This window comes from Opisthocomus hoazin, chromosome 8 (genome assembly GCF_030867145.1).
Source record: "Opisthocomus hoazin isolate bOpiHoa1 chromosome 8, bOpiHoa1.hap1, whole genome shotgun sequence".
Lineage (NCBI taxonomy): Eukaryota > Metazoa > Chordata > Aves > Opisthocomiformes > Opisthocomidae > Opisthocomus > Opisthocomus hoazin.
The window spans coordinates 28,680,199-28,703,597 of NC_134421.1; the positions used below are offsets into that span (position 1 = coordinate 28,680,199).

The 23,399-nt window shown below is 40.3% G+C and overlaps 1 protein-coding gene across 3 annotated transcripts in view; it reads left to right on the forward strand.

Annotated features, from left to right (window-relative positions):
• LIN7A (lin-7 cell polarity scaffold A) overlaps positions 1 to 23,399 on the forward strand; it is a 50,815-nt gene that overhangs the window by 8,771 nt on the left and 18,645 nt on the right. For all 3 annotated transcript variants that reach the window (XM_075429100.1, XM_075429099.1, XM_075429101.1), the window contains exon 2: positions 11,770 to 11,888. In XM_075429100.1, the coding sequence (XP_075285215.1) occupies positions 11,770 to 11,888 (119 nt within the window). The remainder of the gene's footprint in view (positions 1 to 11,769; positions 11,889 to 23,399) is intronic.

Genomic DNA, 23,399 nt, shown 5'->3' on the forward strand with positions numbered 1-23,399 from the left:
GATTCAGTCTGCAAAAAGCAATATCCTTAAATCCACTAAAAGTGAAGAGAAAATATTAACTCTCTTCTTGTTACCTGAGCCTACAGATAAAGTCATGTTATGTATCTGTACGTAATGACTACATCACATCGAATGTATTGTGCAAATGCCATCTTTTCATTGCTGTCTCGCTGGAGTCTCAAACTACCTAGAAAAACAGAAAATAAAATCATAATGCTAGTTTTCAAGTGATGACTTGTATTGTCACTGTGTACAATTGCCAGTAGCCCACAGCCATCTTTCTTATCTTTCTGGTAATAACAGAAAAAGATTTAAGACTAAGATTAGCTGGAGAGATAAGAACTGAGGAGAGGCAGCAGGAGACTCTAGTAATGACATATGAGCAGAGAAGAAAGTGAGAGTTACTGCTTTGGCTCAAAGATGGTGCCTGTTGTGAAGGAGAATTAGCATCCCTAAGTTAAACTTACCTCCCTTTGCGAGTCACCTGTTGGGGCCTTTTTCCGCCTCTCCCTGTTTTCTTCTCTGCCGACACAAATCTCCCTGATGCAAACTAAAAACACAGGCTGCACATATCAGCATGGGAAAGGCATGAAGTTGCCCATATAGCCAATACTTTTGTTTTGTGATATGCACGTAGGATGCATAAATACTTGCTTTTTGGTTAGGCAGGGGAGCAAGAGAATGAATTTCAGCTAAGAGAAAAGTGTGTTGGTTTTCATCTCATTTTTCTTTGTTCAGGCATGCTTATTCCTTGTAATTATTTCTGGTTTCTGCTTCTCTAGCTTAGTCCAATTTTTAATTCCTTCACTGCTTTTAATGTTTTTCTCCATATGCTTGTGGTTTAAAGCACAAAAGCAGGTATTCTGTTAAGTAGGGTCCTTGGGATATGTTGAAGTCCCAGCCTTTTTTTCTTTTAATCTGGGATCAGAACCTCTAAATTGTTTACATATGCAGTTTCAGCCAAGTGTCCAGGGTGCTTTTGTCTAGTGTTGAAAGCAGCTCCACTCCAGCATGGCGAGCCGTGTCTGCAGAGGCGGAACTGATCCTACAAGATCAAGTGATGTTGTGATCAGGAGACAGATGAGGCTGGTGGAGAGTTATCAAAGGATCTCTTTATGAGATATCTATGGCTACAGAAGGCAGTAGACAGCTTCCTTGCTTTCACATAGGTCAACTTGGAGGAACTTAATTCATTAAGGCCAAGTGTTTTCACCATAGTGAATATCTCAGGGAGTTACAGCTTTGCTTCAAAGGATTTTCTTTTTGTCACTTCATAGTTTTAGGAAGTCAGACCAAACTCCATTTTACATGTCCTGTCTAGGCAAATATCTGCTTTAAACACTTGAAATCTCTCTTTTTTAAAAAAAATCCTTACAAAAAGACAGAATTAAAATAAATAACACAAAGTCTGAAACCAGAAAATATCTTGCTTCCTGCAGTAAACAAGGGTTAATTATTTTTTTATTTAAGTAATGAATGTATATTTATATATTTGTTATATATATAACATATATGTATTTATTTGAATACAAAATAAAACTTGTCTTTTTGTATCGTATTTGTAGCCAACTATCCCTAGTCAAAAAAAAGGACCAGAATCATGTCTCATCTGTTCTGTTCAGCAGTGAGTGGCTAGCAGTAAATCATAGTTATGATCACAAAGAGCAGGTATGGTTAAGCAATATAAAGTCAAAACTATATATGGATAGAAAAAAGGGAATTTCACCTTCCCTTCCCTTTTCTCTACAGCTAATGCAGGGGAAAAAACATGACATTCTCTTTTAAGTACTGTGTTAGAAAATAATAGTTTTCAGTGCTCTTCTATTCTTTGCGTTTTCAGCTTTATTTTTTAATATTTTCTCTCAAAGGATAATTTGGTAACTTGTTTCATACTGATGCTATGTTCAATGCCTTCTATACAAAAGCAGTGGGTGCTGTCAAATGTAAAGGGTTGGTGTATCTGTAATTTCTTGGTTTCTCACAGATGACAAAATCTTCTGGTGAAAATTTTCAAACTCATATTTATGCACCTCCTCATCCTGATTGCTTTAGAAATTTCAGTGAAACTAATGATTTGGAAGAATAAAAATTATACCAGTGTTTAAAAATGATGAGGTTTTAAGGTTAATTTTAAATACCCATCTTTCACAGAATCACAGAATGTTCGGGGTTGGAAGGGACTTCTGTGGGTCATCCAGTCCAACCCTCCTGCTGAAGCAGGGTCACCTACAGCAGGCTGCACAGGACCTTGTCCAGGCGGGTCTTGAATATCTCCAGAGAAGGAGACTCCACAACCTCCCTGGGCAGCCTGTTCCAGGGCTCTGTCACCCTCAGAGGGAAGAAGTTCTTCCTCATGTTCAGCTGGAACTTCCTGTGCCTCAGTTTGTGCCCATTGCCCCTTGTCCTGTCGCTGGGCACCACTGAAAAGAGTCTGGCCCCATCCTCCTGACACCCACCCTTGAGATATTTAAAAGCATTTATGAGATCCCCTCTCAGCCTTCTCTTCTTCAGGCTGAACAAACCCAGCTCCCTCCACCTTTCCTCATAGAAGAGATGCTCCAGTCCCCTCACAATCGTCGTAGTCCTCCACTGGACTCTCTCCGGTAGCTCCTCATCTTTCTTGAAGTGGGGAGCCCAGAACTGGACACAGTACTCCAGGTGGGGCCTCACTAGGGCAGTGTAGAGAGGGAGGAGAACCTCCCTCGACCTACTGGCTGCACTCCTCCTAATGCACCCCAGAATGCCATTGGCCTTCTTGGCAGCCAGGGCACACTGCTGGCTCATGGTCAACCTGTCGTCCACCAGGACACCCAGGTCCCTCTCCGCAGAGCTGCTCTCCAACAGGTCCCCCCCAAGCCTGTACTAATGCATGAGGTTGTTCCTCCCCAGGTGCAGGATCCTGCACCTGCCCTTGTTGAACCTCATCAGGTTCTTTGAACATTCTGAATTGCATTATTGCTCTTCAGGCCTCAAATTAAGCCAATGAAACTCATCATAGTGAAACAATCCTGAATTACCCATTAATTCAGTCTTTACTGTTTTGTGATTTATTGTTATTCTTTTAAAAAGCAACAATGGTAATGTGACGGTACCAAGCCACTTTCTCTAAGGATCTGATTTATAAACTCTGTAGATTGATCTCACACACACACACAACAAAAAAAAAAAAAAGAAAACAAAATCTGAAAATTACTGACAAAGATGCTCCTTGATGATCAGTTGTGTGAAGGCTTCCAGGAAAAAAATGAGGACTGGCTCTGTCTATGTGCAGTAATGAATATGCTAAGAAGACTGACCAAAGTAAATCAAATCCAGTTCTCCCAGCTGGCTGTCATGGTAGGTTAAGGCTATGAAAATCTGTAGCTGAGAAGAGCAGAAATCACCAGTTAAAACTAGGAAGGTGGGGGAAGATTATTCAAGACATTGTAGACATTGTGAGGTTCAGAGAACACAGAGGACCGTATTTTTTCATTAAAGGGAACCTTTTGAATGTTGCATTTGAACAAGCTAAGCAGAGTATTCAGGAGCAGTATGCCTGAAATGGCAGTATTTCAGGCAGAATGCCTGAAACAGCAGAAGTGACTGAAATTTCTGGAGAACCCTGAAGGGCTTTTGTGGTGTTGAAGATGCTGGAGGGAGGTGTCTCCACACGGTTGTCTGTCTGTATTTGGATCACAAGTGGCACTGCTTTCCCTGCAAATAAACTGTGTCCTTTCTGTAAGCAATTTTGCAAAACATCTCAGACCTTTGCTCATATTCAAGTGTTCCTGCCAAAGGTGCTGGGAAAACTCATGGTATGGAAGACTGCCTTGGCGTGTGCAACAGCTGAGTTGCCAGCTCCATGTGTGAGAAATGGAGTGAAGCAGAGAACTTGGATGCCCGTGGTGTGCCTGAGAAGCTGGACCCAGACATAACCTGGGTGCAGCTCAAACATATAGAAACACATAGACCAAAACAGGGTCCAATGAGTAGCCGAGGAAAATGAGCCTGCCCTAGGCACTGGGGGAATGTATGTAGAAACCCATGGGGACATGCCACTAATGTCACTGAGGGCAGTCATCTCGCATCAGACACAATGAGACAGGCAGAGATGTGCTCAAATCATAATTTGTGGTTGACTTTTCTTATACATTAGGAGGGAAAAAAATCCGTAAAATCATTGGTTAAGGCATCTTTAAAAGCTTTAAGTAAAAAATGCATTGGCCTGCCTGCTAACAACACTGCTCTTGACAAACGTAACTGATCTGAAGTATGATGCCTCCTGGACCACGTGAAGATTAATTTACGTTAGTCATTCGCTGTATATCTGGACAGTAAGAGTGGGTTTCATCATGCTGATGTAGATGTCTAATATGTAGGATGCAGGCATTTACATCTGAGCTAATCATGTAGTCTCCCTTTCTAGTCAACAAAGGGAACAGGCACTCTCAGAGTATGATTCATCTCGTCTAAAATAGGTCAGATGAACTGCAGCCTCGAAGTCTCTGTTTTTCTTCATTGACTGTAATGGTGGTCTAGGGTGAGTCGCTGAGCTGTCAATGTCTGCATCAGAAGCGTGGCGGGTTGAAACCCTCTCCACAAGATGAATCACTAGAGCTCTGTGTGGTTGTTCTTTGTTATATTTATTTGTGCATTCATAGTAATGTTTAACTGCAGGAGTGTAAAGTGACATTGTTAAATCTATAACTGCTACCCATACCATCTAAACTAGAACATGAAAGCACTGGTAGTATTATTCTTGCTGTAATTAATTTGAATAGACCTCACAGACACACACTATAAAGTGTTGAATAATATTGTTGTTTTATAACAGCTTAGCTCGTTGCTCCCTGCCCATCGAGTCTGATTTACCATGGTGAAGTACACCTTTACGCTTACTAATTAGCATGAAATTTGGGGCAAGACAAACATATCAATTTAAATGTGTAAAAAAGGCTGCTCTTTGTCTTAATTTTTCTGAACTCCCTGGATTAGATTAAATAAATATATTAAATTAGTGGAAGAGCTTTTGTATTTCAGGAGGGCACTGTGCTGATAATAAGGAGCCAGAGAGGTGAATGGAAGCATAATGGGCAGTCTGGTATTTGACACCACGTAAGAATTGCCATGTTGTACAAAGCAGCAACTGGCAGCAGAACTCTAGTAATAGAGAAAATTTTCGAAAGATACATACTGAAAATTTTCGAAAGCTGGTGTTTTAACCATAAAGTCACATAAATAGTTTGAAACAATGTACTAGGGCTACTGGCTATGAATTATGAATGAACTTTGCTAATCACCATGGAATTCTGATTGCCCAGCCATTGATTACCTGCTGTCATTTGATAGTGTTTGGAGAAGATTGCTAAATATAATAAAGCATCCCATACAGGCTTTGGGAATTATGATAAAAAGTTGACAGAATAACATTAAGAATTCTGGAGTGTATTCTCATGAGCTGAAAGGAATAACTAAACCTGAAAAAATCTATTGGGGGAAGGAAAAACTACTGACAATTATGAGGATCTGTTATGTCATATAAATTCTTCACCTTCAGACTGATTAAAGGTCTTCAAGCATGACAGAACAGAGCTTGAAGATTGCCAGGATTGTTATCCTGTAACGCCATGGTGAAGCTAGTGAATATTTTAGAGACTTGCGGAGTATCTGTGATGTCAATTTGTAGTGATATTCCGCCTCTTTGAGGTACCAAAGGGTGGTGTTTATGCAGCACATTTATTTTTCCTAGTAACTGGCATACTAATACAGTGAAGGTCTCCAGAATTAACACGAATGAGGCATAGAAAGACCTCAAGAAGATGAGAAGCCTGTTCTTCAAATAAAGAAGTGATCACATATTTTGGCTTTGGGAACAAACCAGCAACATGATTCTAGAGTAGTTACCAGAGTAAAGAAATACTGTGTTTCTGAGTAATTACTGTTTTAACTCGAACTAGTATTAACACAGTATTGGAGCTACTGTTTAACTACCTAGTAGTCTCTAAAGTCAGAGGATAATATGTCTGTTTTAAGGACTGTGGACCAACTCACAGACTAGCACAAGAGGGGAAGATAGATGTACAACAGTTTTCACATTTTGCAGTATAAAGCATGCAAGTACGTTCTTTTTCAAGAGTCACTCTGGTATTAAATGGGACACATTTAGCATGCTAAAATAATTTGCTACATTTTTCCTAATAGTTTACAACCTATCTGACATGATTATTCATGTTTATGAAACAAACATAAACCCTGCACAAAATCTACCAGAGTGAAACCCCAGACTGGACAACTTTCACAGAACGCTGGAGCCTGGTCTACCCCATTTTAACAGTAATGTGAAAAAGCACCAAGTTCAGACCAGCCAGAATTCTTTCTGTGGATTCATAATTTGCATTTAAGTTGTAAAAGCTGAATTGCAAAGTACTGGAAATAGTGTTTACTTTTCAAAACATCCAGCAAATTAAACAGATCAGTCTACATTGTGCATTGCTAGCTATTTGAACAAAAATCAGCGAGTGAAAACAATCTATAACAGAACAAAGTGATAACTAAACCAGATGACCTTTTTCCCAACTGCATTGTCCTATGTAGCTATGTATACATGATTCAACTCGTTTAGTACAGCATGGGAATGTTCCACTTGTATCACTGTGTGGTATCTTGCTAGTTCGATGTTCTAGTGATTCCTCTCTTTCTTAGGGTTTGTGTAGTAACCTCCTGCTTGTGTCCTACTAGCAATGCAAATGAAACTTCATTTAAATGAAAATACAGAAAGAACACTTGAAGTGAGATTTTTTTCTGAGAGTCATGCTTTTCTTTTGATGAGTACACTTGATAAAATGTGTTCCACCCACCCCCTGCCTTCTCTGTGTTTCATTGGTAACGTGACCCACCACACTGAAACAGTGTTATTTCCTGAAAGGCTGTAGGCAAGCACAGTGATGAGAAGACAAAAAGAGAAGTGAACATTAAATAGAAAGGGAGAGAAAGGGATTGTGCATATGTATGAGGAAATCAGAAAAAAATTGGTAAAAAAAAAAAAGTGTGGTTAGAGTTGAATATAATAAGGGGGAAATAAGTGCATATTCCTTTGAAAGTGTATGCATGATAGAATACAGAGGAATAATTCTACCCACATCGTTACTCAAAATTCCCACTTATTTCTGTGGGATATGAATCTGAGAAATGAGGATAGATTTCAATGACATTAGCATGAGTTTAATGTTAGTATAATGGAGTTCATATTTTGGAAAATGTTTGAGAGTAGTCAAAACAATAATTTCCAGAAGTCATGTTTAAAAAAATGTCTTTGCTTAAAGGAAGGACAAATCAGAACTAAAATTCTAGGAATTTTTTTTTACATATATCTATATAAATGCACACACACACACTCTATTCATGAATTTGCACTTTCCGCAAGTATGTGGAAAGAAATTCTTCACTATGAGGGCAGTGAGGCACTGGAGCAGCAGGTTGCCCAGAGAAACTGTGGCTGCCCCCTCCCTGGCGGTGTTCAAGTCCAGGCTGGATGGGGCTTTGAGCAACCTGGTCTGGTGGAAGGTGTCCCTGCCCATAGCAGGTGGGTTGGAACGAGACGATCTTTAAGGTCCCTTCCAACCCAGACCATCCTATGATTCTATGATTCTGTGTAAGAAAATAGTATTTAAGAACATTTCCTTGGTGATAACGTTTACAAGCAAAGCTACTTAAGTTTGTAATCAAAGGACGATTGGAGACAAGAAAAGAATTGCAGCAGAGGAATACCAGTCATTCTCAAACACGTAGCAATACCCTAATTCACTTCAACAGGGGTGCATTCCCTGTAATAGGCTTTTTTTTCAACATAACTTTGAAATCTTCCTCATTGCCAGTCATATCACTTCTTTGAGTAAGCACCTACTTTACTTACAGCTGGAACTCACATTGAGTGAACCATCAGCAAAAAAGCCTATGCATCACCTAAGTTCTTATGCACTGATAAATTTCACATTTTAACCTGTCCTAAAGCAATTGTTCGTTTAAGTCTCCCCTTCAGGGTTATTAATAGAAGGAAATACAGCCTATTTCATGAGGTCGTATTTTATACACTTATGTTTATACATTTTTAGTCTGCTCAAAGTCTTCTATTTTGTACCAACTGTTATATTTTGCTCCTGACAAAGCGTCAGCTGGGAACAAACAGCTATGGCCCTGAACACGTGCCTCATTTTCACTGTGTAATTTTATCCCATGAAGCTCTTTATTATTCTATATTCTCTCTACCGTGACCGATATCCCACAAGTCATTGCCAGATTGAGCAAACTATGGGCCTGATTTGTGAGAGAGAGAAAGAAGACTGCTTATTGTTAACAGATATGATAGGTGAATAATATATCAAAGCAAAAACCTGGGCAACAGCATTCATGCATTTTAGCATGTTGTATAAATTTGGAAGTGTGGAAAATCAGAATACTCTTGGGATGTTCTGCTTTTTCTTTGCCCCAAACCACTTCTTAATCACAAAGTTAAGTAATAAAGCATTGGCAAATGACAACTTAGTGCTCAGTTTTGCCTGTGAGACTACATACTAAACATTCATGCCTGACTTTTCAACTAGAATATGCATTTATCATTTGTATTGTAACACTCATCACTTCAGAAGTGATTAGTTGTCATTTAGAGTCTGGTTGATGCCATAGGGAAATGTTTAGACCTGTACTTAACTCTTTTAGATTGATTAATGTAACTTCTGGTTCAGAACAGATTTCTCAATCAGTACAGATTTTTCACTGAATATCATTTAGTTCAGGACCATAGCAATTGTGGGGTGATTCACAGATTTTTCAGGTGTTGTAATGAACTTCTAAGTAACTGAAAAATAGTAACCAATCTGTCATCTGTGGCACTGACCTGCTACAAGTATAGCTGGTGAGAGGGAAAGACAGTTCAAAACTTACCTGAACTGGCACTGGAAAAGACCCCAGTCTGATTTAGAATGTCTGTATAACTATCATGTATCACATGAATTTCAGAGGTCTCATCTGATCTATTGTGGTAGGCTGTTGAAGCATCTTCAGAATAAATCATTTAATTGCTTTGTGCTGTCTGACCTACCAGTTTGCACTAACTGGTGCTAATTTGGGACGTGAGTTTAGTATTTAGGTAACTACAAGTCTTGGGTGGCAGATGCAGACTTTAAAATTCCAAGGGAAGTGATTTGATACTTTTGTTAGAAAATCATTGTGACATTATTATTACTAATAACATTAAAAATCATATTTCTGTGTTGCATCATGTTTTACTTAATGCATTGCCGTTCTTTTGCACTACACTGAAATGGTTCTTGCTGAAGAGTCTACTTACCTCTTCTTAAATCTCAAAACCATGCTCTCTGATGTATTAGCTACCATCAGTCATATTCTTCTTTCTAGAATCTCATTTTTTTTTGGTTCCTATGGCCTTATTATTTCCCAGATCTCCTCTTAGCTTTCTGATTGTAACTTCAGTAAGTGCTTTAGAGGGATCTTTCTTGGTAGACCTCCACATCATCTCTTCCCTTTTTATTTGCAGCTACAGCTTCAACTGCTGTCTCAGTACAAGCAGCTCACAAATCTGCTTCATTAATCCAGACCTTCTCTCTCCCATCGCACCGAGGTCTCTGTCTCTCAGATGATCCCTTCTGAATGACATTGGCTGTGTCTCTACTGGCAGATAGTATGGAGTGGTGAAACAGGCACAGATCAGGAAGGCAAAAGAGGTGGTGCTGAGGACCTCACGCCTACATTGTGTGCATTGTGCAGAGAGGATATTTCAGACTAGCTGTGATCTAGTAACATGAATTGGATGCCCGTTAGTAGCTGAAGCACTGCTTGGAGCAAAAGCACAGGTGCAGTCTTTGAACACAGGGTTAGGGTTAGTTCGTCTCAAAGTTCATGAGCTCCAGGACTGCTCTGCGATGCAAACCACAGCCCAGTAAGTGGAAACGTCCTTCTGAAAGAAACACTGCATGCTGTCTGCTGTGCTTCCTCTCATACTGTGGAGGAAGTATCAGTGGCCTTTTGGGAGATGCTTATAAAAAAGCTTGAGATTTATTTGGGCGTTAATCTACTATGGCACAACCTACCACGCTGACCAGCTGCCTGCCTCTTTTAATTAAACTGTAAGTTTTTTGAGGTGTCATCTTCTCTTTTCCTAACACTGATGCAGTGGGATAATAATTATTTTCTTATAAATGCAAATACATGATTATGATATTATTCCTGTTGCAGTTTATCTACTGCCATCTCTTTTCTATTTCCAGAAAACTTCTCATGTCTTTGTTGTATAAGACATCTGGTCAGTACAGCTCAGCTACAAGCCAAGGACTGTAAGAACTGTTTCAATTAGCATAATCTCCCTGTCATAAACAGTACATTCTTTGTCATCGGAAAGGAGAATTATGTAAGGTTGCTTCTAGCCATTGTAGTCAGTTTGGAGATGTGTGGCAGGGGAAGGATATTTATTTCTTTTTTGTGCAGTTAAAGCGCAGAATTAAAATGCCTCAAATATTGTTTTATCCTTTAGTACTATGCATTCATTTCATCACTAGGATACAGACCTAGTTTCAGTTGAGTGGTGTAACTGGCCAGTAGTGGCTCTGGTAGCTATGCAAAATACGATGTGAGAATGACCACACAGTCAAGACAACAGCACTGCCAGGTTCAACTATACCAATATATTTACAGGACAAGCTGCAAGGTAGCATAAAATGACAGAGGAGGAGAAAAACCCTCTATTTAAGCTCTATCATCCTGAAGACTGACCAGGTTATGTATTGCTCAATTCACTCCTGCATGTAAGTCAGCGTGTCCCTTGCTTGAGTAGGCTAACCTCCATGAGACCGGCCACTATTTCTTGTGCCCCTTTGTGCCCAGCCATAAAGGATTGTTGGGCAGCTCATGGGTTGGGTTTTGGGTTTTTTTTAATGTATCTTAGTAACAACTGTGTAAATTAGGAACTAGTGTTAAAGAGAAAAAATACTATGAGAAAGACAGTATGGGCACTGTTCAGCTTGACTAGCTTCTGGCTCACCACTCAATATGGCTACTCACTTAAGCCCTCTGTACTGCTCTTCAGAGACACTTTGATCTTTCCTTTGAGAATACACAGGTGCTTAAGGGGAATTCAGGCCACAAAAAGTATCATTCCCTATATTTCTGTGGATCGTACCGCTTCTATGTGGCACATCAGGTCTTTGGAGACTTAGGCAAGAGCCTTACACAATTACTCTTCTCTAGCAGACTTCCTGGTCTTCCCTAGCAGACTTATTTGCCTTTAGAAGACTTTCTTTATTAGTAGTTAGTATTTAGATTTAGATTTATGAGGTGAAAAGATGAAATATTTTTCTTAGGTGTTGTCATCCTGAGGGTGCCTTCTTAAGGGCTCAGCTTCATTCTTTCAGACTTTCTGAAAGAAGGCCCTGTATTGTTCCTGTGCTACTTTCTTATAAGCAAGTAAGAAATATTTTAAGTCTGCTAATACAGTTTAGCTGCTTTGAACTGGTGGCTTTGTTCCAAAGAATGTTTGCAGCTGAGTCTGTACCTCAGTGTGTGTGTCTGTTGTATGTGTACCTGTGCGGTTTGCCCATACTTCGGGATTTGGAACTGAACAGCAGTGTTGTTGCCTATCTGAGCCTGGTGTAACACCAGATTAATACAGTGTGTGTTGCTAAAGCTGATTTTAAATTTAAAATTACCATTAGTGAGCCCCTTTTAGTCACTTCAGTCTCTGTTTATACTGATCTGTCTTCCTTTTTTTTCCCCACTCAGATGTTGCAAGGGCAATTGAATTACTGGAGAAACTGCAAGAATCTGGAGAAGTACCCGTACACAAGCTACAGTCCCTAAAGAAGGTGCTGCAGAGTGAGTTTTGTACAGCTATCAGAGAGGTATGGAATTGAGATTTTTAGTTATTTCTCGGAATAACATCCCCCTCCTGAAAAGCGAAGCCTTTCAGTGCTGGAGAAGCAGGAGTACCTTGTATAAAGGATGATGGATGCGAGATGTGTCTGTAGCTGCCTGCTGCCTTGCAGAATGCTGAAGTTACTGAAAAGCAGACACAGAATAATTGCGTCAGCAAGGCATCAAGCCTGAGGCAATTAGCCTTGCTGTGGAGAAAGGATGATTAATTAGTATTTTAGTATTCTGCTCATGCTGTTTCAGGGTCTGTGCTAACCTGTACAGCACTGTGCTGGGATGGGGGGACATGCCAGGTTGGGTCAGTGCAAGCTTAAATGCCTCTCCTTTGAGCTCAGGTGTGTGATAGGGATGTGCTGATAAAATCAGATGCAGTGAGAGACGAACGGTGCAAGCATTGAAGTTAACTGAAGCTGACAGGAATCTTGCCGTTGAAGTCAGTGGTCAGGTCCCAGTGGGCCTTGCTCGGCGTGTCAGAAATCCCTGTCAGATTGCTAAGAACTGTGATCATTAGCCTGCCAGCGATGGCCAGGGCCTTCCTAAGCTCTGCCCAGCAGTAGATGAATGATGATTGTTTTCTTCTAGTCAAGCTAGAGAAGAAGCACCCTCCTTCCTACATGCATACAAGCAGTATCTTTAAAGCAGTTCAATTACAAGTACTGCTGTTGGAAGTTTCTTAGACAGAAGCCATGAATTAATACAACGTTGTGTCAGACTTCTTACCTACTAAACGGACTGCTGTTAGCCTGCCAGACAGAAGCAGCTCTAAATGCCCTAATGAAGACAACATCTTTTCAGCAGAAAATCTGTAAGAACTTCTGTTTCAGTTTATCTAGCTACTGCCTGGAACTAATCCTCCCTCGCTGAAATCAATGGGGAATCTGATGTTCCCTCGATGATAGTGGGATTGAACGCCTGATAACTAGGCAACAGCAGTGCATTGATTGAGTGGACTACTGGGTGACTGGGAGGAAGAAAGAGAGGAACAGGCATTAGTTTAATAAGCAAAATGCAACACGCTCTTTGTTTTATGGAATATATTCTTCAATGTGAGAAACAGAGAGAGGCTTCCACTTAATTAAAAGGCAGTTTTCAAGGCTTTTTAAAGGGAATAGTGTTCCATGACAATAAATAATGGCACTATGTACCCTGAAAAGCTGATATTCTGACTAGTCCTTTCATTTAAAGCCACTAAATTCTTCTTTAATTGGCCACAGAGCATTGAAAAGTTGTGGGGGTTTGGGGTTTTTTTTTCCAGATAGCAGAGCCTGGTACTTCAATTGTCAAAGGCAATTTTCAATCTTTGCAGTATCATCAGTGAAATCTTACCAGGTTTATATTCACCTCTGGAAAACAGTCTTAGCAGAAGCAACCATAAAGCTTGTTGAAACAGGTACAGAGCCTAGAAAGTAGGAAAATGGCTTAGACAAATGCACTCTCAGTTCAGTGAACTGAAAGTAGTCTTTGACAAAATCATCTCAGTGTCACAAAAGGTCTTTATAGAATGTTGTGTACAGACAACCTGCACATGACAGACTATCTCATTACTGTTAGATTCTTACAGCCAAATAATAGTCACCTCAAGAAATATGGAGCTAGTTGTTACACAAGAATTGAGTGATGATGAATGAGCAGTTAGATCAGTTCTACCAACTTCATAAACAAAAACATTTATTTCTTTTAAAATATTTAATATATAATATAACCTCTCTATCTAATATATCACTATCAAAGAACAAAATTTCTATACCCAAAAATATTATTAATGCCATTCACCACTATGCGTGTAAATATTTTCTTAAAAGAAATCTTCAAATAGAAAAGGCCCAGTAACAAATCTTTTTATTTAGGGAGAGTGAGAAAATTAACATACATACATTGCTAGTACTTAAGGTTGTTCAACATGTGGCTCCTCTTTTCAGCTACTTACATTAAGCCCGTGGCAAATACTTGGACTGTGCCTCTCTTTTACCACTGGTTGAAGAGTTGTTGGAAAATTGCAGAAAATAATTTCTTCCATTTAAAAAAAAAAAAATGAGAAGAAAAGCATGGAATGTTTTGGTTGTGTTGCATTGTTAGACATCTCCAAGCACTGCAGCAATGGCTTGGAGGATATCTGAGCTGGGTCTTGCCGTTAATCAGGGATGCTCTTCTTGCATGGCCTTCATGTGGACTGGAGTTTATGAAAGACTGGTAGCTGCTTTATTGAGCAGCACAGTTTTTTCTGAGTGTATTTGACCTTGAGATAGCTGAGACTAGACAGAAATCTCTTTGCAAATACTCCCTCCCATTGTTTATCTTCTTTTATACCAAGTGCAAGTTGTGAGAGAGTGGCCACTAGCCTTTAATTCCCTCTATTAGCACCTACATAGACTAGAGGAGATAAGTTGTTAACCTTACAAGGGAAGACGTGACAGTCAGTTGGAAGTAACAAGAAAAGTAGGAGTTGTTTGGAACACACAGGGTTTCCTGGAGAAAGCAGTGAAGCAGACCAAGTGTGAGCAGTAGGTAGGGGTAATTGAAGTAGGATGAGGAGCAGTGGGAGGCTTTGTATTAGTATGCAAATTCTGGAAGAGACTGCTTATTATATGTATGCAGAGATTCAGATCTGCAGTGTGGTGTGTTCATTGTATAATGCAAGATCTGAGCCTAAATTTCTTTCACCGGAAAATCTAGTAAAAGAGGTTAAGGCTGACTGCTGTAGCCCTATAAACTCCATAATGGAGGAGCTTTGGAAAATAAAATTTGCTTTTCCAGTCCAAGAAGTTATGAACACTTAACTGTCCAGTGAGTTTGATTAAAGCACGTCCCAGAGAAACTCAGTATTGGGCTGAATGAAAATAAAATGATCAAAGATAAGATACAATCCACACAGTATTGATTGAATGTGACTTGTCCCTTCTATAAGTAGAAATTGTTTAACTGCAGAAGCAAGAGACCACTTTTATGATCAATTAGCCTTTAAAAGTATGAAGTATTTTATTAGATGACATACATTCCAATCTAATGTGTAGGAATCTGTTAAAGGGCTGTAATGAATTGTATTTATGGGAACTTATTTAGAAAATCAACTTGCCAGTTCAAATTCCCTCACTAATATCCAAGAGAAATAAAATCTTTTCAAAGTGACTGAGTGAGTGAAATTTAAATAGAAGTACTTTGGCATTTTTCTAGGATGTTATATCAGGAAATGGTAATTAATGGTTCTCACTTAGCTAAATATAAGTACTACCAACTGAAATAGTCCGTCTGGCACTAGGCACGAATATGTATTAGCTCTGGAAATAATGGAAATAATTGAAGTATGTAATGGCCTCAGTATTTCCTTTTCACCTGAAGACCCCTAAACCAGAAAACAAGTTAGCTGAAGTCTGGTTATATTAAAATTGAGTTTTGAAAATAACTTTGATTGCATTTTAAAATTACTTGTTTCAAAAGCTCCCTAGCCACATGAAGATTAATTAGCCTTCTATAGCCGTGTCACCTGGCAAAAGATGCATGAGTCTTGTCCATTATAGCATTAAGTCCTTTACCTTTCTGTGTGTTTTTGCTGTGTATTGAAAGCTGTTGCTACATTATAGTCGTCTGATTCCCGGGGGGTTACTGGAATAGATGAAGGCCAAGGCTAAGAAAGTGAATGTATAGTTGAACTACTGAGAAGGTATATTCATGTAAGTGAAGACCAGGTTCGGGACCTCCTGAGGAACCTAAGCGTACAGAAGTCCATGGGACCTGATGAGATGCATCCCAGAGTCCTGAGGGAACTGGCTGATGTAGTTGCCAAGCCACTCTCCATGATATTTGAAAAGTCATGGCAGTCAGGGGAAGTCCGCAGTGACTGGAAAAAGGGAAACATTGTGCCCCTTTTCAAAAAGGGTAGAAAGGAAGACCCTGGGAACTACCGACCTGTCAGCCTCACCTCTGTGCCTGGGAAGATCACGGAACAGATCCTCCTAGAAGATATGCTAAGGCACGTGGAGGCCAGGGAGGTGATTCGAGACAGCCAGCATGGCTTCACCAAGGGCAAGTCCTACCTGACCAACCTAATGGCTTTCTATGATGGTGTAACAACAAGAGTGGACAAGGAAAAACCAATGGACGTCATCTATCTGGATTTTTGTAAAGCCTTTGACACGGTCCCCCACAACATCCTTCTCTCTAAATTGGAGAGCCATGGATTTGATGGGTGGACCGTTCGGTGGATAAGGAATTGGTTGGATGGGCGCAGCCAAAGGGTAGTGGTCAACGGCTCAGTGTCCGGATGGAGACCAGTGACGAGTGGAGTCCCTCAGGGGTCCGTACTGGGACCGGTGCTGTTCAATATATTTATCAATGACATGGACAGCGACATCGAGTGTACCCTCAGCAAGTTTGCAGATGACACCAAGCTGAGTGGTACGGTTGAGACACCAGAAGGACGGGATGCCATCCAGAGGGACCTGGACAAGCTGGAGAGGTGGGCCTGTGTGAACCTCATGAGGTTCAACAAGGCCAAGTGCAAGGTCCTACACCTGGGTCGGGGTAATCCCCAGTACCAATACAGGCTGGGGGATGAAAGGATCGAGAGCAGCTCTGCTGAGAGGGACTTGGGGGTAATGATAGACGAAACGCTGGACATGAGCCGGCAATGTGCGCTGGCAGCCCAGAGGGCCAACCGTGTCCTGGGCTGCATCAAGAGAAGCGTGGCCAGCAGGTCAAGAGAGGTGATTCTGCCCCTCTACTCTGCTCTGGTGAGACCTCACCTGGAGTACTGCGTTCAGCTCTGGAGCCCTCATCACAAGAAGGACATGGAACTGTTGGAGCGGGTCCAAAGGAGGGCTACAAAAATGATCCGAGGGCTGGAGCACCTCTCCTATGAGGACAGGCTGAGAGAGTTGGGCTTGTTCAGCCTGGAGAAGACAAGGCTGCGGGGAGACCTGATTGCAGCCTTTCAGTGCTTAAAGGGAGCCTATAGGAAAGATGGGGACAATCTTTTTAGCAGAGACAACAGTGACAGGATGAGGGGTAATGGTTTTAAACTAAAACAGGGTAGGTTTAGGCTAGATATAAGGAAGAAATTCTTTACAATGAGGGTGGTAAAACACTGGAACGGGTTGCCCAGAGAGGTAGTGGAGGCCCCATCCCTGGAAACATTCAAGACCAGGTTGGACAGGGCTCTGAGCAACCTGATCTAGTTAGCGGTGTCCCTGCTCACTGCAGGGGGGTTGGACTAGATGACCTCTAGGGGTCCCTTCCGACCCAAAACTTTCTATGATTCTATGATTCTATGTGGAACATGAAACTAGGCAACCTGAATTGATAAAGTGACTTTAATTGTTGTAAGTCAGTAAAAAGGAAGTTATGAGAACTGTAAGATAAAGTAAACTTCTGGTCTGGCCAGAAATCGTAAAGATCTGTAGGCAGAGAAGATAGAGTGAACAGCTGAGCAAAACACACTAAATCGTCAACAGGAAAATGTGGCATTACCTTAGCAGATCACCGGAATTTGATTTACTGTTAATATCTAGTAATCAATACTGAAATGCCAAGAGAGTAACGGTACAGCTTGAAAAACCCTTGCATCACCTGATGAGCAGAAGTTTTGTTTCAGATTGATTCTCAAGTTTCTATATCTCCATGTTAAATAGTAGTGTACAATTCAGGTGTATCTCACTTTCCAGCCAGCCTTCCTTCGCTACTCCGTTTTCCATTTCAAGATTAAATCTGATGTTCTTCTGTGTGGATATTATTTAACAGAAAATCTGACTGGTAAATACCTATGGTGAAAATTTTTATTAATATCAAAAGTATCAGTTCAGAAAGTCTTTATAAAAATGTGGTGTGGCAACCAGACACACAAAAATAACCATTATTACCTTCTGTTATCTTATGATTCCTGCCAAAATATCTGGTCAAGGCAGAAGAGCACTTTTTCAGGACTGGATCACTGACAGTCATGTCTTCAAAGGAGGAGCAGTCAACACAAAATACTCCACTGTTGTGTGTTTTGTATGAAATTAGCCTGTGGAACAGCACGTTGCCTTTGAAGGTAGTTCAGTCTCTAGTTCAACAGTTTATAAGTTTCAAACTTACTATAAAATGATCTTGTGCACATAGAGCTTCCTGAACATTTAAAGACCACTACTAACCTACAGGCAAAAAATGAGCAGTGGCAGAACACTGACCCATTTCTAATGAGATCTAGATGCCCCCCAGTTACTTTAAAGATATATTTGATTATGTTCTATAATATTAAAAATGTGGTTTCACTATATACTGAGTAGAGTAGTTCAACAAGCCTAGTCAGTATATTGGAATAATTTCCTTTAATTAATAATTTTCATTTTCATGCCTTAACAATCTGAATGCCTGGAATCCCAGTGCTGCTGGTATGCAATGTGTTATTATATTGCCATTTCCTCAGGCTGCCTAACTGCGCTTTTCATTATTAACCCTGATATATGTCTTTGCAAATATCAGGGAACCAAAAGAACGCTGCTGGGGGGTGAAAGCTGAGTCTGGTGATACTGTGCTCATTACATTACTGTGATGCAGTGTGTGACAGCAGGAGGCTGGCTGGAACCCTTAGCTGTTCACTTCAGATATCCCAGTATGGCGGTGTACTCCGTTTTAAAGGGCTGCACTAAATATAAAAGTCTGAGTGTTACCTGGACTCAGGCAAAACTTCTCATGAATTATTTTATTAAAATTATTCATTTGGGATTTTAATGTAGGAGTCATTTAAAGTCCTGGTTTTGTTGTGTTTCAAGAATGCCAGGATTTGTCTGATCAGTTTGCAGTAGAATGCTGTTCCTCCACCTCCCAGACCTAGCCGCTGGAGGCAGAGCTTGTTTTCTGCCTGATGAATCCCATTCCCGGTAAAAATGGAGGTTCGTGAGGCCAAACTCTCTTGGTTGGCGCTGAGGGCAGCCCCAAAGTTCAAATCCTGCCCTGAGTCGCTCTCTCATTTCACTGGGAGCTGAATATCTGTTACAGGAGGAGAAATACAGTTCCAGTCAGTCTCTTATCTCCACAGGGCGAGCCTAACTTTTGAAGTTTTTAAATTAGAAGATGCAACTTCAGGAAAAAAAATATATACCTATCGAGAAGACATACCACTATAATTCACAGCACAGAACTGTGATTAGGGCTCAGTAGGAAGCCTGACATCTAAAGTCCCCTACTGTCACATTTACCCATACAAACGGAGGTGTTGGTCAGGGATTAAGCAAAAGTGGTTTCTTGGACTTGCTAATAAGGTAATTAGTAAACAAAAGGGCAACAGGACAACTCATATGAGTAAAGCCAGCAAGATTTATCAACTCAGATTTGTAGCTCAGGTCACAAAAGCAGCGCGGTTGTATTAGCAGGATGCCCCATTAGACTGGTTGGGAAGCAAAGCTCTCCCTAGGCTAATCTGATACCTCGTTATACCTTGTTCTGGTATTCCGGAAAGTTTACTCACAATTACTGCACCATTCATTCAGCAGTAGCACTCATGCAGCGGCAAATACGGAATTGTGCAAAATTACCAAATTCATTCAGATTTTTCCATGCTTATGCATGGATTGATTTGTACCTTCTCATTAAAATTTGCATTCCTGGATGCTAACTGTAAAGTTTCAGCGTTTTGTCTTTTTTTTTTAGAAATTGGGGTGGATTATGAAGTCAGCCACTATGGCTTACCTGAATTTTAGCAGGCATGGTGGTGATGGGTTGATGGTTGGACTTGATGATCTTAGAGGTCTTTTCCAGCCTTCATGATTGTATGAATTCTGGGGCTGAGTAGTATTTGCAAGAATCATCTGCTGTACCTTTCTATCCCTTTTCCATTACCGCTACCCCAGCAATGAAAAGCTAAATAAAATAATGATAAAAATTTCCACTAAATCAGTACTTCAGTCACTGTTTGGCGAGGTCATTACTTAGCTTCATTCAGCGATGATGGTATGGCAAAGTAGTAATGTTATCATGTTTTACATAGTTTTGCTTTCCCTCTCCTGGTTACAAGTACTGTATCTACAACAATGAGTTGAGAGAAGGATTTGTAGTGTATGTAAATTAGGGCAAAAAAAAAAGCATTTCAAAAGATGGGCTGCCTGCCTTTTGTCTTGTCACCGTGCTGTAGTAGGCATTTAGAAAGTTCAGCGAAGAGCTTAGGTTAACAGTAAACACAGAAATTTACTTTTTTAAGAATCCCCTACTATGTTCAAATATGTGCTGTTTTTTAGAGTGTATGTAATCAGAAATTACACAAATTTTGAAAAACAATGAAGTTTCATTTACCACTTTACCGTAAACGATGGAAGCATTATTCTATTGCTTGCAAGCCCTGGATGGCATGAATGAGAATTCTTGGAATGATTACCTTGTCACTCAGCAGATGGCCTTCATTAATGGCAATTATATGAATTTACCAAGCTGCCCAAGCATTATCTGAGAGAAGGCATTATTAAGCCTCTGTGCAATTACTAAGTCCCTATGACTTCCATGACTTCACTGCAGGAGATTTAAAACAGCTGCTGTTGTCACTTTTTTTTAGCTGCCTAGAGCTAAATACATTGATTTCACAGATGTAGTGCCACAGAATCTGGGGCCAGACTGTATCGCTGGTCTTTAATCAGTGCTTTCTCCCATTGGTTTTGATTAAAGATCAATTTTCAGAGTTGGCTGATGGCTATATATCTACTCACATTTGTGCTCTTCTTGCGTAGCTGGGTCTTTTGCAAAAGATAAATATCCTAGTGCTGCAAGAGTCCTGCGAAGTATAGAATCAAAGCAGTGACACACCTTGTTCATATCACAGTTTATCTGGATTGCTGTACCATATTTACTAAAACTCGCTGGTGAGTGGTGCTCAGGTGATGTTCTTAGATCTACGCTTGGCTGCAGTTGTGTGTGCTGCAGAAGGTGACTCCAGTGGAACAGGGGTTGTGCGTCTCAGCATCTTTTTTGTTTTCCTCACATTATCCTTTTAGTTTGTTGTTGCAGTATTGTATTTACTTACATAAAATTGTCAAGAATAAACAGAATAGCCTCTGCTACAGTTCATCTCAAGCCTGCTTCTTCCTCTTGAGAGAAATCAGCAGCAAGGTGAGATACCGAGGAATATTTATGCTGACAGGTTGTTGGAAGCCACTGCGCCACTGCTGCTGTCTTGATGGAGCCTCAGTATTCCCCTGCATCTGCTTAACTGATGTCACTGATGAGGCTCCTGAGAAAAGCTGCTTAATCTCCATTTTTTAATTTTGCCTTCAGAAAGGAAAATAACTTGTAAAACTGTTTTAAAACTCATTTTAGTGACATTTTTTGTTGGTATTTAAAAACAAAAAACATCAGCAGTGTCCTTCCTTTCTTCCTGCCTGCTCAGCTCGATAGGAACACTTGAGATGAGCTTGCCTGACAGGCTCAGGTTGTGTTGTGTTTCATCCCAGTGCCACATTTGGCAAGGCTGAAGTTTGGAATATGGCTATTGCATACAGCAGCCCTAACAGCATATGCAGACTTACTGATAAAGTGGAGGAAATTAGTGTTTGTTAATGCCTGGCATATTTTTGAACTCAGAAGTAACTGGCAGTGAGGTCTAAACGAGAGAGTTTTAAATTACAAGCTATGAATTCCAAGTGGTCTTACGGGAATTAACTAATCACACATATTGCAATTTCTTTCGATTGCAGTATATTGCAGTAGAAGCAGCAAAAGAGACTTCTAGGACAGTACTTTGCTAAGGTCTGCTGATTGCAAAGCATACTATTTCTGAGACACCTGTAACATTGTCTTCAGACATGCCAGATCATAGTTGCCGTTGACTTGGAGCAGAGTATAGAACAGGTGTAAGGGACGTGAAAAAAACTAAATGACCCAATCGTATTTTTATTGTTCCTCATGTAAGTAATTTTTATTTGCAAATAAAAGTCAATTCTTCATTGTTCTTAAGAGGATGTCAAGCAACTTCCTATTTACTTTACATTGTCAGAATGATGTTTCCAGACAGAAACGACATTGGAGGGAAGAAGAGGGGGCACACGGCGGTCTTGTGTGTCCTAACAGCAACACCAGGCGTGTTTCAACTGACTAATCCAATATGTGCAGAGGATGTGACAGCATGCGTTTCCTGGTACATCTGCTATGTTCTTCTGCTCACACAGAAGGGAGGAAAGAGATTCTGGCCCCAGCCTGTAACCCCTGTTGGGTTGTTTCTTGGACAGGCGCAGCCTCGTATGGCAAGAGCTCAGGGACCAAAACTTGGTTCAGCTTTCAGGCAGCGACACAGATACTGTCAGAGCAGAGTGAGCATCACAATTTTCCACATAAAAAAATGAAAAAATACCAGAGCAAGTAATATTTTGGCATTTTAACTGGCACCTCCATAAAGTGTTCCACCCTAAATTAAAATATTATACCCTTACGGTGATTACACTTCATTTATTTTTAACAGTGTTTCATGTGCTGTGCTGGTTTTTTTCCTGTTGCCTAAGGGCAGCTTAATAATGCATCAAGATTCAGATTGGGTGTTTTTCACTTTGGTAAAACTGACCTAGTTGCCTCCATAGCCCCTACCCTCTAAAGAAGGAAATTTTTAAATAAAATATCCTTTATAAAAATGTAAAAGCCAACATTCATAATATTTCTTCCTCATGTTCTGAAATTAAAACTCTCTCATCTCCTCAGGTTGTTAAACAAGACTGAGTTTCATTTACACATTTGAGCTTTTTAATGGATTAGCATCCCTACTGAATGTGGCAACATCCATGCAGTGTTACTTCATGGAAAGGGATTGTTAAGACAATTGTGAAAATGATACAGATACTTGGTTTTGAAGATAGACTCCAACAGTTTTCCCGGTGCAAACATGTAACTGCTCACAGGCTAATGAAAGCTTGTCATGTAAAAATATTCAAAATGCCAGCAACCTTGAATGACCACATCCTATCAGATATCAATAGATACATTGATACAGACTGGTTGTCACAAAGCAGCTTTTTCTACGAGTTGTCCAAATTCAGTAGCTGCAGGAAAGAACTTATATATTAAAGACTTTTTGGTACTTCCAGTAAGTCCTGTAATATATCACATGCCTTTCCCTCAAAGGTACTTTTCAACCATTTCAACCTCACCATACTCAAAGGCATCCCTCGACTTCTCCTTTTGACATTGACAAAAGAAGACCTTTTGTCAGCTTGCTTTTAGACACAGAATGAAGATGATGTGCAGCATACACTGTGAACATGGGTGTGAGATCGCCTAATTCTGTTTCCGTTGGGATTAATCAAACCCGTAACAAAACGGGCCTTTGTGATTCATTTGCTCAAACAATCTCATTTAAGAAGAATCTATGTTTATCATAACCTTGAAGTTGCAGTGTGTGGAGGTGGCATCCATGGTGTTCTTCCACAGCCAGTGGTTTTCTGAGGTTGTCAGTGTCCTCTGCGAGGACTGCAATTTAGAATGACAGTCTTGTCAAGTTCTCTTCAGTCATCCAGAATAGTCCCTTCCTGATTTTT